The 15272-nt window shown below is 40.6% G+C and overlaps 1 protein-coding gene across 1 annotated transcript in view; it reads left to right on the forward strand.

Annotated features, from left to right (window-relative positions):
* The window catches only part of LOC109931017 (rab effector MyRIP-like), a 102772-nt gene that overhangs the window by 42645 nt on the left and 44855 nt on the right, over positions 1-15272 (forward strand). Inside the window, exon 6 of the mRNA XM_048609177.1 lies at positions 14714-14897. Within this exon, the coding sequence (XP_048465134.1) occupies positions 14714-14897 (184 nt within the window). The remainder of the gene's footprint in view (positions 1-14713; positions 14898-15272) is intronic.

Raw genomic sequence — 15272 nt, forward strand, 5'->3', positions numbered from 1 at the left:
ATCAGAAAAGGGGGGAGGGGAAGGGTCTAGGCCCGAAACGTCAGCCTCTCTGCTCCTATGATGCTGCTTGGCCTGCTGTGTTCATCCAGCCCTGCACCTTGTTGTCTCGGATTCTCCAGCATCTGCAGTTCCTACTATCTCAGCTTGGTTGAAGAGGTAGGTTTTGAGGAGTATGTTACAGGAAGGATGAGAAGTGGGACGGTTTATATTCTAGGTGCTGATATGTCAACTGCTTCTATCTAGTAGTTTGCTGGCACACTGCTGTTTCCTTGATAGAAACTAAAGGGTCTCAGTGTTTACAGTGGGAAAGGAAATCTACCAATGAGTCTTATTAAGCAGAGGCCATTGTCCTAATAAGAAGTAGTTTATTGCATGATAGCAATCAGGTACAAGTTATATGACTAAGATAGACATTGTTAATAATGCTTTGAGGCAACCTAGGATATCAGGTCTGTCCCTTTTGAGATCTTAAAAGTTCCGGCTTTCCCCTACCAAGGCCTTATGACATTGTCAGATTGTTTGAAGCTTAATGCAGCTTAACCCTTTTAGAACAATCACCTACACAACAATTGTGCAGGAGTTATCCATATACTAGGAGCAGTGGTGGACTATCATTTCTTTTGAAGTTATTTTTTCTAGGTTGTTGAAGAGGGTAAAATGCTTTAGGTAAACTTTAGATCATGTTTATTTGAAAAGAAATGAGTTCCACATGTCCCCATCCATCAATGAGTTCCCTAAACCAGTGGGCTTTGCATAATGCTAAGATCTAGGTCATAGCACCCTGTGAGAGCATCAACACAGCAGCTATGGCAGGATGGCACATACCTTGGAAACCCACAGGGTCCAGTTTCTTGTTTAACGCTCTCTCCAAAAGTAAAACCATAGTATGCAAGCCAGTCTTCCACTCATTGACCCCATCTACACTTCCCGCTGCCTCGGAAAAGCAGCCAACATAGTCAAAGACCCCTCCCACCCTCGTTTTACTCTCTTCCATCAGGCAGAGGATATAAAAGTTTGTATACATGTATGAATAGATTCAAGAACAGTTTCTTCCCTGCTGTTATTAGACTTCTGAATGGACCTCTCAAATTTTAAATTTAATCGTATGATCTGCCTGAACTGCACAGTAAGCAAAACTTTTCACTGTACCTAGGTACTTCTAACAACAATAAATTAAATGAAATCAAATCAAATCAGTAAGGGGGCTCATTACCTATTTCCACCAGTATTTTCTGACTTTTACTACTCCTGACCACCATCCAAACTGATTCAAGTTCCCGAATTTCTGAGCCAAGATCCTTTTTCCTTAATATCCCGATGCTATCCTTTATTATCATGGTTATCGTTAGCCTTGGCTTGATTCAGATGAAGATCACCCCAGTGGCATGGCACATTCCCCAGTGATGGTACCCCATGAATTGAAATCCAAGTCTCCCACATCACTTTGAGCCACAAATTCATTTATTTACCTGATTTGTTTGTATCTCCTGTAGTAACCCAGAAATCATTACTAGTTCTGCTATCTAATTTAACCTGTAGCTGCCCAAACCTACAGCAGAACAACTTTCTCGGTCTGCCTCTCCCATTGGTATTCACATGGACCCAGACAACGGAATCCTTTCCCTCCCTTTCCAGGATCCTCCCCAGGCTAGAGAAGACACTCTGAAACCTGGTGCTTGGTGTAATGTGGATAGAAAGCTTGGTACTGTTTCCTGTCACTCTACCAGTGGTGGGTCATGTCCTTAGTCACCTTGGGAATTCACTGGCTTATTGTGAAATGTGCACACACACACACGCCATTGACCATGCTGGATGTTTACGTTCCCCTTGTAGCCCAACACCATGTCAGTAAATCCCCAAACTGAAGAATTGCCACAGGCACGTAACGCATGTTCCTCCCCACTTTTGAGCCACTGACCCACTGCATTGCGACATCAGCCCACAGCACCCATTTATTTTCGAAGGCCCATAATAACCAACACTGCTGAGTGAGGATGCAAGCTCCTGAGCTGCTGGGAGGAAGGAGTATGCTTTTAAATGTTGCATTACCGAGTGTTATAGACAGCACCATCATCCGCCCATGCAGTCAGATGCCCTATTCTGTAATGACTATGCACAGAGAGTTCCAGTGACACCTCCATCAGGGGACCAAGGCATGTCAGAGGCCCAGCTCTGTCCAATGGGGCTATCTATCAGAGGCTCATTCATGCCCCCTTACCCTCTGCACTATTTAACTGATGCACAATGCCTCATCTTCCCAGCAGCTGACAGGTTATTTAAAAGGATGTTGCTTTATTGCCTTGTAAATTGTTGTGTTAGGTAGGTACTTGGTACGAGCAAATTTGTATTATAAATGGCCTAATTATTGATTTTGTTTCTTGTTTGCTTGCGTGTGGGTGCTTACACTTTGCCTGTAACTGTGCCGTGATGTTTGCAGTGATAAGATTTTTGTTTACTTACTTGCTAATACTGTCTGTGGACACGGAACTCCTTCTGTCCTGGGTTATTCCGTGATCCAATATCCCAGGCTTCCTATTGCCTGAATGTTGCCATCATATTGTCTCTGAGTTTTGGGTACAATGTGACTGCAAGCTGTTCACAGGCAGAGGACACGTAAGTGTTGAGCTTCCTGCTGGGTGGCATGGTAGACCAACTTCTTGAGAAATACTTTGGAGTGCTGGTGTTATACTGCACTCAGTGCAAACTCAAACTAATTCAAGCTGACTTCTCAGCTGTGTGAAGGAGCTGACATTTGGGGTTAAAGGGGAAACGTCCACCTGGGATGTTAAAATGTCTCACTCCCTGGGTGTGCCATCCTTTTCCCCTCTCTGTAACAGACAATGGTAACACCATAAAGCTATAAGTCCCTCTGTCACTCGGAATGCAAATGTTGCCAAATGGTTGAATGTTAATGCACATCATGACTCAATGCCTTCCCATACCCATTGGGAAAGCAGCATGACTCATTACCTAATTGGATGATGCTTGACCATCAGCTAAACAGCCTTTATTGCCACCTTTTCAATATTTTTATACTTGCGTCATGAAGGTATAAAGGAAAAAAAGATAAGTTGGAAGAAAAAGTCGTGATATAAAATTATTGAACACAATATTGAGTCTCTTTTGAGCACATTATGTGTTTTTCATACTAATTTTAGGATTCAGCCCTTTTTTTGGCTCACTCAAGCATCCTTTCCTCAAGAACTTTCAGATTGCCATTTCTCATTTTAACTAATTGTTTTTAATAGAGAGCTTTGCTTGCTTCTATGTACTGCAGCAGAACAGGTTGAAACTCAACGCCACCTCGATTAATTTTTTATTAGACTTTTTCTTAGCTTTCATTCTAATAGCAGCCACAACCAGAATTGAACTTTTACTGAATTCACACCCAAGACATCTTAATTAACTCCCTGTTTTCTAAGTTTCCCGCTATCTTGTCGGTTTCACTGTAAAGTTAAAGAGATCTTCACAAAAGAAACATACTGGGTTTTTGCCCCAAAGTGAAAGGTTCATCACAAATACTGGAAATCTGTCCTGGTCCACTCAGGTCAACAGAGCGGTCAGGAAAGCACAACAATGTCTCTACTTCCTCAGGAAGGAAATTCGACATGTCCACAAAGACTCTTACCAAGTTTTATAGATGCACCATAGAAAGCATCCAGCCTGATACGTCACAGTGTGGTATGGCAACTGGTCTTCCCAAGACCACAGGAAACTACAGAGAGTTGTGAACACAGCCCAGTCCACCACACAAACCAGCCTTCCATCCATTGTCTCCATCTATACTTCCCACTGCCTCAGGAAGGCAGCCATCATAATCGAAGACTCCTCCCACCTCAGTTATACTGTCTTCCTGACCGCTGTATTGACCTGGGAGGACCAGGACAGATTTCTAGTATTTGTGATGAACCTTTCACTTTGGGGAAGAAAAACCCAGTATGTTTCTTTTGTGAAGATCTCTTTAAATCTACAGTGAAACCGACAAAATAGCAGGAAACTTAGAAACAGGAGAGTTAATTAAGATGTCTTGGGTGTGAATTCAGTAAGAGTTCAGTTCTGGTTGCGGTTGCTACTAGAATGAAAGCTAAGAAAAAGTCTAATAAAAAATTAATTGAGGTGACGTTGAGTTGTGCAGAAGATATAAAGTTTGTATACACGTACGAACCGATTCGAAAGCAGCTTCTACACCACTGTTATCAGACTTTTGAACGGAACTCTCAAATGTTAATGTTGATCTCTCTCTCTGCAGCTGTAACACAGTATTCTACACTCTATTCTGCTACCCTGATGCACTTTGTATGGTGCGATCTGCGTGTATAGCACATAAAACAACACTTTTCACTGTGTCTCGGTACAAGTGACAACAATAAATCAATCAACCAATCAGGCAGTGAAAACGAGTGCCTGGCATCAAGGTAACATTGGATTGAATGTGGCTTCAGTAGTCCTAGCAAGATGAAAGTGAGATGGAATTGGGGGAAACTCTCCATTGGTTGGAGACATACCTACCATGAAGGAAGATGGGTGTTGTTTATTGAAAACAATCACCTAAGCCCCAGGATGACCCCAACCATCTGCATCTGCTTCAGAAGTGATAGCTGTCTTCCATAGGGTCAAAATGAGGATGTTCATTGATAAATACTGCTGACTGAGGGACAGGACCTGCAATGTTAGGTATTGGGAGGCTACAGTGGGGACTGAACAAATATTCTGCAGCACGACCAGAGGACCAAGCGAATCAAATACTTCTGAGGCGGGAACTTTTCTTGTGGGACCGAGAGAGGCTGTTCTGCTTCTCCTGGTGACTGCGAATGATGAAGCAAAAGATATAGATGAAAAATAAAAGTCTCTTTCCTGCCTGAACCCTCTTGGGATGCTTTTCCTGGCCTTGGTAGGTAAGCCGTAACTGCACCTCCACTCCATCCTGCGGTTAAAATAGCACATGCCTTGAAGTTTGTAATTCCATTGGAGGAAGTTCATAAAGATTGACTGGATTAATTCCAGAGATAAATGGCTTGCCTTATGAGGAGAGTTTGAGCACTTTAGGCTTGTGTTCAGTAGGGCTAAGAAGAATGAGTGGAGATCTAATTGACATATATAAGGGGTTGACGAAGTAGACTTACAGAGGATATTTTCTTATGTGAGGCAAACCAGAATGAGAGGTCATAGTTTGCAGGTAAGAAGTAACAGATTTAAAACACAGATGAATGAATGAATGGATGATTTATTGTCTTGTGTATTTTACAGTGAAATGCAATAAAATAGAGTGAAAAGCTTTCATTGGTCGCCATAATCCGATGACTTTTTGACAGTTTAAGAGTAAGAGAAAATAAAAGAAAATAGCTTAAAGAGAAGTCCATCTACGTGTGAGTTCTGAGCCACTAGTGCCTCGCCAGACCCAAACAACATCGAAGTCACTGATCCTCAGGTGCCATCTTTCGCCCATGGGCCGACTCACCTTTGCCACTGTCTGCACCAGGCGCACCAACGTTGGAGACTATCGCCGCGGTGGATGTTCCAAAGTGCCCTCCTGTCGACGCTTCATCACTGAACAATAAAGTCGCTGATCCTGAGAAATGACGTCTCTCAAAGAGTCATCAGTCTGTGGAATTCACTCCCTAGGATGCGCTGAGTGCTCAAACACTGAATAAATTCAAAGAGGAAATAGGTTTTTAATTCGCAATGTGCCAAAGCATTGTAGGCAGGAGAGTGGAGTTGGGTCTGGAGGTGAGATCAGTCGTGATCATATTGAATGGTGAAGCAGGCTGAATTGCTTACTCCTGCTCGTGGTTCTTATATTTGATGGCACCCTCTGAGTTCAATCTGCACATTATGAGGGACCCCACTGGGTTCCCCATTAAAATATCCCTGAGAGTCACTTCCAAATAAGCCTCAACAGCCCTTATCAACCCAGAATGCAGTACACAAAAAGTAGTCATTGATGAGTTCATTATCTTTTTTAATGTTTTGCTGACTTTGCATGCAAAATTTCCTGATAATGTTATATCATGTGTGATGAAAGTTGCATAATTTGTAGAGATGAGTACACTATTTGGAATTTTTTTGGTTACTTCTGTAAGGGTTTTTTTGAACAAGGTCAGAGAGTTCTTCTGGAACAGTGATTAAATACAGCATTTTGTTAGAAAGCAGGTGACTGCAGATCTCTTTAGTGTTAATGGAACGATATTTCTAGTGTAGTGCAACAAATAGAATAAACAAGTAAAGGCATTAGCTCTATTTTCTGTTCAAAAGATTCTGGATTTGTGCATTTAAAAAAAAATCAGTTCAGAAAATCCCCAGTGTTGAGTTTAGAAACAATTCTAATTTCTCTCCTGGAAGAAGTGATCAGGGCAGCTCAGGAGCCAGTTTACTTTTGCAGAAGGGTTCAGTTTGTGAAATTCCAAATTTAGGAGAGCTTGGTTAGAAGGCTATTAGAACAGAGAAGGTTTAGGCTCTCAGATTTGTGAGAAGTTCTCATCAGCAAATTTGGAAAGGACTCATCGAATTATCTCAGTGCGTGGCAAGGAAATAGTCAGGAATCAATTGTGAAATCTCAAAAAATTGAGGTAGGGGTGTAAATTCTCTGGACCTGAACTTTAGTAATGTATAGTGTCAGGAAATGGATTAAAATTTTGTTTTACTGTGTTTTGATTATTCTAACTGTTGTACATATTTAGATGGCTTGGTACATTTTATTTTATTTCTTTTGTGTAATAAACTTCAGCTCTCTTGTTTAACAAAATCTGCAGCTTTATGTGAATATGTCTCAGTGATTGAATACCACATTAACTAACTAAACCAAAAAAGGTGATCTATCAAGCCACATGTCATTCTTGAATCTGACTTGCCCAGCAGCTGGGATTGTAGGGGAGGTGATGGCCGAGTGGTATTATCACTAGGTTAATAATCCGGAGGAAAAACAGGTAATATTCTGGGGAGCTGAGTTCAAATCCCGCCATGGCAGATGGTGGAATTTGAATTCAATAAAGAATCTGGAATTAAGAGTCCAATGATGATCATGAAACTATTACTGATTGTTAGGGGAAAAACCCATCTGGTTTGCTCATGTCTTTCAGGGAAGAACATCTACCATCCTTACCTGGTCTGGCCTTTATGTGACTCCAGACCCACAGCAATGTGGTTGACTCTTAACTTCCTTCTGGGCAATTAGGGATGGGCAATAAATGCTGGCCGAGCCAGTGATGCCCACATCCCATGCATGAATCAAAAAAAGCACATGATGTGTTTTCTCCAAAATTACTGTTGCTATGACCATTGTTCTTTGGAAAAGATTCTGACAGCTCCTGGGTGATAACTCTTCAATGAAATTGCAACTGTCATAAAAAGCCAATTACCTGTTTAAGCATATCCCCTCAAAATAGTATTAATTGCTTTTGTCATTTTCCATAATGTTTGAGAAAAGGTCAATGATATTTTCACTTCCCTTATCTGATTAGGGCAATGTAGTTCCTCGGTTGTCAGCCACCTGGTTCCGGTGAGCATCTCAAAAAACATGTTTGTATAATGCTTCACAATATATTGATTTATGTTATTACATTGCATGTACAGACTAAACTTTAAATCATAAAATTAAGTTTAATATGCTTCCCTAAGTTAGTCATCCTGTATATCTTAGATAACCTCATGTGTCATCTCAATATTGCCACTATCCTGGAAGAATTCATTAATGTAGATTATGATGATGTATTCTGTCCCAATTAATCTACATAATAGTGAATTGGCAATTTCTATGTCAATGCTTTTAGTATACTAGGAAGCTTCTGCATAAGAACAAAAGTATTTCATTAATGTCTTTCTCTGTGACTGAAAGTTAAGACAATTTGAACATTAACTGTGTCCAATTATGACATAGCATGGATCTTTCCAAGTTGACAGGTTATTCCACTAAATGTACATCATTTGAGATAAATCTATTAGACAGCGGAGAGCTGATATAATTTAATGAGGATTCTTTTCTCTCAGGGGGTCATTTGAGTAAGGAATCTTCTTATCTTGATTGGCAGCGAATTCTGGGACTTTTAATCTCTTCAAGACCGTGTTAGTTAGATTTTTGAGTCTATGGATGTGAGGCTGGAAAAGCACAGCAGGTCAGCCAGCATCAGAGGAGCAGGAAAGTCAATGTTTCGGGCCGAAAGTGAGATTTTTGATGGACAAGGGAGTCAGGAGTTACAGGGGTGGCAGATAGGAAAGTGGAGCTGAGATCACAGAGACATGAGCCATGCTGTATTACTTGGTGGGCCTTGTGGTGCAATGATGATTCCAGATCAGAAGATTGTGTATTCAAATCACGTTGAGGGGGGGAGGGGTCACTGTCAATGTTAGGGATTAGTTAGCTCTCTTGGCTGGATGGCCGGCTTGTGACATATAGTGATGCCATTAACGTGGATTCATTTCTTGCACTGGTTGAGGTTACCATGAGGGACTAGCCTTCTCAACCTTTCCCCTTGCCTGTGGCGTGGTGACCCTCAGGTTAAGCCACACAGTTGTCACTCTCTCTGAGAGAGCAGCCCTATGGTCTGGTAAGACTATGGCAACTTTTACAAGATAGTCACTAACTGTCACCTGCTACTGCAGAGCCTTTGTACTCCTCCAAAGAAGCTGCAGCTTCTGTAAGTGAGTGCAAGTTGAAAGCTGAGGCAAAATGCCTCTTTTCAGCAATCTTCAAGACAAGTCACTAATCAATCTGATAGGAAATTTTAGAGAAACCTGTTTACCTCCAGGGCTGCAGTTGCTACCACAAGGATTAGTTTGGGCAGAGAGCAGTACTGCATTTTGAGGAGAAGCAAGACATATACTTAACGGAGAAAGGATGGAAAGGACATGTTGTAAGGGTGGGGGGTCGGGGAGGGAGGAGATTCAAGAGTTGTTAAAGACCATATGGAACTGTTGGGCAGAGTTGCTATAAACTTAGTGCAATTTACCTGCAAATTTCTCATCACTGTTCAGTCTAAACAAAATATAGCATTGCGAAGAAACTTGAGTGTGTCTTGGCTGTGTTTCTAAGGTGTCACAATTGATTTAACTGTTGATTTACTTTCCCCATCCCACGCAGTGGCACCAACATGTCTAGAATTCGCCAACAATTTCAAATTGAATAATGACCTGACATTACCCAGTGATAGGCACTGAGTGATGTGCCTCACTATAAATGGGTGAGAAATCATTTCAGTTTGCTTTCTCAGATGATTATTTGTTACTCAGCTGGATCCTTAGATTGATTGTAGTCCCCACCCCTCCTTTTCCAGCTGCTCTTAACACATCACAATACACTGTTTAGTTTCAGAAGGAACTGATTACAATGGTTCTGTCTCAGTACTTCACATTTTTCAACCCACTTGCGTGGTGTATGCTTCTCATGCATTTAAAGAGAATGTTGCAGTCCAGATTGATGAAACAGTGCTGACATTGATGGAATACCTGACTACATCAGGGCTCAGCCGCAGTAATGGAACTAATCCACACTCTTTTTCTGATTCATTTTCAAAATGTCCAAGGTCCAGCAACACCAGACTGCAGTTATCTAGTGACTTTCATAAACTCATAATATTCCAATGCAATTTATAGGCAAATTTTTTTTGAAGTGGTATAATCCATGTATCTAATTTGTGCGCAGCAGGCTCCCACAAACAGCAAAGTCCAGTGACCAGGGGGGTGTGTGTGTGTGTGTGTGTGTCTGTGTGTGTGTTTTGTGTGTCTGTGTCAGTGTGTGTGTGTTTGTTTGTGTCTCTGTGTGTGTGTGTGTCTGTGTGTCTGTTTCTGTGTATGTGTGTCTGTGTGTGTGTCTGTGTATATGTGTGTGTTTGTTTGTGTGTCTGTGTGTGTATCTGTGTCTGGGTGTGGGTGTGTGTCTGTGTGTGTGTGTATGTGTGTGTGTGGGTGGGTGTGTGTATCTGTGTCTGTGTGACCAGCAGATCCATGATTGATGTCAGTGAAGTCAAGGGACAATAGGAGGTCAAGACTAAAACCGACCACTAATTAGTCATGTCTCAGAACTTAGTCTTAAACAGCTATATTGGTATTACGCGAAACATTATTTTTATCTGATTTTATTTACAAGTTAATGAAGAATGTTACCATGAGGACTTGACCTGGAAGGGACTTTGCAAAGATTGATTATTGAATAGCAATGTGAAGAAACGTTTCACAGATGTATTTCAAAGATCACCAAGCTGATAGTGTGCCTCTAAAATGTATGAAAAAGAAAATTGGAAAAGTGATCTCTACAAAGCAGACAAAAAGGGAAAGAGCTCACACAACTGAATAAAGAGGATAAAGCGGATGTTCAAAGAAGAATGGCAGAGCAGAGAGGAACCAAAACATAGCAAGGTCGCAAAGGCAAAGCATCAAAGTAAAAATGTCTTTCCGCACCACAATAACAAGAGTGGCATCAAAGCAGGGATGAGAAGATTAAAAGGTGCAAATGGCCTTTAAATAGAGGATGTGTATGAAATAATCAGTAGCCTGAATGAGTCCTTCCTCACAATGTATTTAAGAGAAGATGCAAACCATATACCCTGTTCAAAAAGAAGCACAATAAAAGATGAAATTCAAAAGTTTGATACATTGGGGATTCTTTGAAAATTAAGTCAAAAGGGCTTAAAACAAATAAGCCCCAGAGAAGCATGGAATTTTCCAAAGGCACTGAGAGAAGAGCCCTGTTAGGGACTGATCATAACAGAGATGGAAATTTGGAAGGGACTTGGAGATTGGAACTGGACCAGTATTTTGACCACATTCACAGAGAGTGAGGAAACAGACACAGGCAAATCAAGGAAGATTATTTTTATATTAACTCAGAGTAAAATCAAGGGACTATTGGATTACCAGTAGTAAATTTGAGGACTATTTGGTTAATGACGTAAGGTAAAAGGCAAAGTCACCATAGTCGCAGAGGACCATAGGGCTGCTCTCTCATTAGAGAGGGTGAACTGGTGCTATTAGATCACTCATTTCTCTCTAATGAGACAGCAGCCATATAGTCCTCTGGGACAACGGAGATTTTATCTTTTGTCTTGCACTATTGTCCAAAGAGTCCTCAAGTTTGCTACTGGTAATCTATTAATCCCAAGAATTCAGGCCAGGCAGTCGTTGTCTCTTTGCTGTAAACTTGAGGGTAACCATGTTAATAAGCAGTGTCGTTCATGGTAACCTTAGCCAGAGTAGGAACTGAATCCACACTTTACAATCATGTAATCAATAGCCAATGTGATTTTAGAAAAAGGGGAACTTCTGTCTGACCGACCCCCTAGATTTCCTTCAGGAAGTGACAATGCAAGTAGATCCATTGCAAATCCTTCAACATCCAAAAGAAAGGCATTTTGTAAACCTTAATACATGAGGCTTGTAGTTAAGCTTGTCACTGTGCAGATTCAGGATAAATTGGCTGAGAATTTGAAAACGATGTACTGTGGTTAGAGGAGACTGGTTGGGGTGAGGGTAAGCACTGATTGGGGTGAGTCAGAGTTCAGTATTGGGTTTCTGATCCACGTCACTGATTCGTAGTCAGTATTTCAATGTGAAATGATACTAGCCTTGACAAGGCAGTGAGATCAATGGAGATGATTAGAAATGAGGCAGAGCAGGTGAGTAATGGCTGAGACATCTAATACGAGGAATACGTAACATAGCAATGAAAAGCAAAAGACTTAATATATCTTGAATGGTGCAGAAATAGTTAAACTTGAAGTCAAAAGAAAATGAGAAGTCTCAGGGTCACTTTTTCTGGGTGTGGAGAGCACAATACGCACTCGCTAACATTAATTTCAGACCTAATCCATTTTATGTAGCATTTAGTTAACTATTACCTGTCTGCTTCTGGCTCAGAATGGGTATGAAGGGTCACCTGTCAGCTGGGAGAACAGGACCATCTTAGGAATTCTCTCAGGCAGGATAGAAGGAGGTATATTGGAGTAACAGAGGTCATTGTTCCCTTTGTGGAGATTGAATAGACCCAACCTACCCTCCCAGCCCTACGCAATCTTAGGTATAGGATAATCTGCTCTTTGCAGTCCAGCTGCTGACCAGTGAGGAGCTACATTACATTGTATTGAAATCGCAGTGGGAACATAGTGGGTGTGATGGCCTAGTGGTATTATCACTAGATTTATTAATCCAGATTTAAATCCTGACATGTAGATGATGGTATTTGAATTCAATAAATATCTGACATTAAGAGCCATGAAGCCATTGTTGACTGTTGGTGGGAGGGAGGGTGTGGAAACATATATTTGATTCATGAATATCCTTTAGAGAAGGAAGTTTCTATCCTATATAGAACTCCAGGCCTATAATAATATAGTTGACTCTCAATAATCCTGTGGGCAATTAGGATTAGCAACAATTGCTGGCCCTGTTTGCATCTTGTGAATATTTTTTTAAAAATCCATGAAATGAGATATCTTAAATGTAATTATGGAGTTATATATAAATGTGTTTATGTTATTTTCAATTCGACAAATCAGGTATTAGCCATCCTTAGGTTTACTTCCCAGGACATTCCCTTCACCAATCAGAGTCAACTTGCTTGATGCAAATTTCAGCAAAGCTTGGCAGTTAACTGGTGGTCATCAGCTAACAAGTGTATTCTCTATGCCAACATCTCAAACAAGCAGAGTCACACTTTGACACCAATTAGAGTCTGTTTACCAACCAGTCAGCACTTTGTTTCCATTCCATATAAAGTGCTCTTTTCCCTTGTCATTCGCATTTCTTACAAATTGTCGTAATAAATGAAAGACAAAATGCTAATACAAAGTGTGTCTTTTATTAGAATTATGTGCATATATCTGTATATCTTCAAATATTTATAGATTGGGAAAGGTTAATCTAGAGTATATTAAAATAAACTGAGGAATCAGGTTCAAATGATGAAACATAACATGTTAAATTTGGATTAAAACGCCATAGTTCTTCTTCATGCACGGTGATTAATATTGGAGTAGAATTCCAGAGCGAGTGGTGGCACAAGGCTACCACTGAATCCCGGTTTGCAATCTTTCAGGATGGCTGAAGTAGCTGGTGAACTTGTTGGAAAGTTAACAGATTGGACATTCCTATTTTCAAAAGATGGAGGCAAAATAAATCTGTGTTACAGCATCTTTTATCTGAAATGTTGTGATAAGCCTTGTTTACCTTTGGTATTGTTGCCTTCTTGCTGCCAAACCCCTGATCAACAGTCTTCCTGTTGGGATTCCAGGTGGTGTTGGCAGGTTACTATATTCTCAGTGGCCCCAACATCACACCTCAGTAGAAGAGGCCAAATTGAACAGTAAACTGCAGCAAGAATTCTCATGTTATTTTATCTCTTTTCTAGTGCAGGGATCATTGCAGACGGTTGCAATTAATTTACCACCTACACTAATTGTCAAATACAGTAAAAACTGGGTGGGGATTGATTGCACAGCACGCCTGACCTGTGAGGCGAAGTGCGTCATGAAGCAGCAGTTTTACATTTAATCCATCAGATAAACTTCAATTAAATGGAAAATCTGTGACCACGGTGTGAATTATCAATTGTTGCTCTGTCAGTAATCATCTTCGGTATTGTGTCAGATAATCTCTTTCTCTAACAATATTCTTTACAACAAAAAAAAAACTTTTTGCCAACCAGCAATCTGGACATACCAATAGTATTATTACAAAGGAGATGGAAGATTTGACCCAGTGATAGTTCAGGGGCAGTGATATATTTCCAAGTCAGGGTGTTGTGTGACTAGGAAGAGAACTTGCAGGTGCTGGTGTTGCCATGCATCTGCTGCCCTTTTCATTCTAGATGGATGGAACCATGAAGATTTGAGAATTTAAGAAAATTATTACCAACTGCAAAAATTGACACAGGATAGGGAGATGGAAAGATATATTTGAGCCAATGACCTGACTTCAGCTAGAACACACATGATGATGAATTAAGAAATTTCACAGTGCATCCTGTAGATAGAACAATATACTGCCACCGTCCCTGGTAAGGGCTATGAATGTTCTAAGGTAGTGGATGGGGTATGGTTCAAGCAGGCACAGTGATGCAATGATATACACAGGTAATGTGCATCACATGTCTGATTCTTCCCAAGAAATCAAGCTTATAAACTCCAAGCTTAGAACCATCTAATCACTGCATTTGCACTTGAAAAATTCTCAACAAAATGCCATCTGTTACATATGATTCCATGATTGGGCGACACTTTCTGAAGAATCCTAAGTGTGTCAATCTTTACAAAGTTTCTTAATCAGCTAATCTCATAACAAGCAGGGACCCGCTCTCTGCAACCAAAAGAAATATGTTCAAGCCTTGGAAAGTTTTTGAATTACCTGGGAGTTTGGGCAGCCTATAGGATGTCATTGCTTTTCCTATCACAATACATGAACCAAACAGATTGACTTGCCAACCAATAAGCACTTTGTTCTCCTGTGGTTTAAATTTGTTGTGATTATTTGAAATTTGGCATTCTTGCATTTGTACATTGATGGGTACACAATGAAAAACTTTGTCAATATATCTCTCTTTGCAGTGATAACCACTGCATTGTTGATTTATCTCATCTTCCTGACTGTACTTTTTAACAATGACGTTGACTGTAGCGAAGACAGAATTGTATCACCTCAGTTTCTCAAATGGCAAAACTGATCATTGGTGATCAAAGAATGTCATATGTGATCAGAAAAAAAGGCAACCCGATTAATTTTCTCTTCCTAGAGATCCCACTCTGAATTGTCCCTGACCAGCGAGGAAAATCTAAGTAAAGACCCAGCCGAGGCTGAAAAATCTTCTATCTCCGGGGTGATGGGGATGCATGGGCAATTCCAGTCCTCAGAAAGTTCAGACTTAAGATCTTATTCACTGCCAAGTTGGAAAAGCATGGATTTGCTGGATAATGCAGGTATGTAACCAATAGGTAGCGCTGACTATGTGGAACACCAAATTTCAGAACATCTAAAGCAGACATTAATAATTGATCATGCAATGGACATGTATTACCAGTTGACTGGAATGCAGAAAAAGTAATAAAAAGCATGATTTTTTTCAAGACAAAATGACGAAGACTATCAAGAGTTAAAAAACACTCAATCCTCAAATAATGATTTAGCATTAAAAGTTTTGGTTTTCTGTATCAGACAGATTCACAAAGCAATCCAAACTAGAAATCTGAGATAACAAGGTGTAGAGCTGGATGAACACAGCAGGCCAAGCAGCATCAGAAGAGCAGGAAAGCTGACGTTTCGGGCCTAGACCCTTCATCGCCCGAAACGTCAGC

The sequence above is a fragment of the Rhincodon typus genome, chromosome 2 (genome assembly GCF_021869965.1).
Source record: "Rhincodon typus isolate 14 chromosome 2, sRhiTyp1.1, whole genome shotgun sequence".
Lineage (NCBI taxonomy): Eukaryota > Metazoa > Chordata > Chondrichthyes > Orectolobiformes > Rhincodontidae > Rhincodon > Rhincodon typus.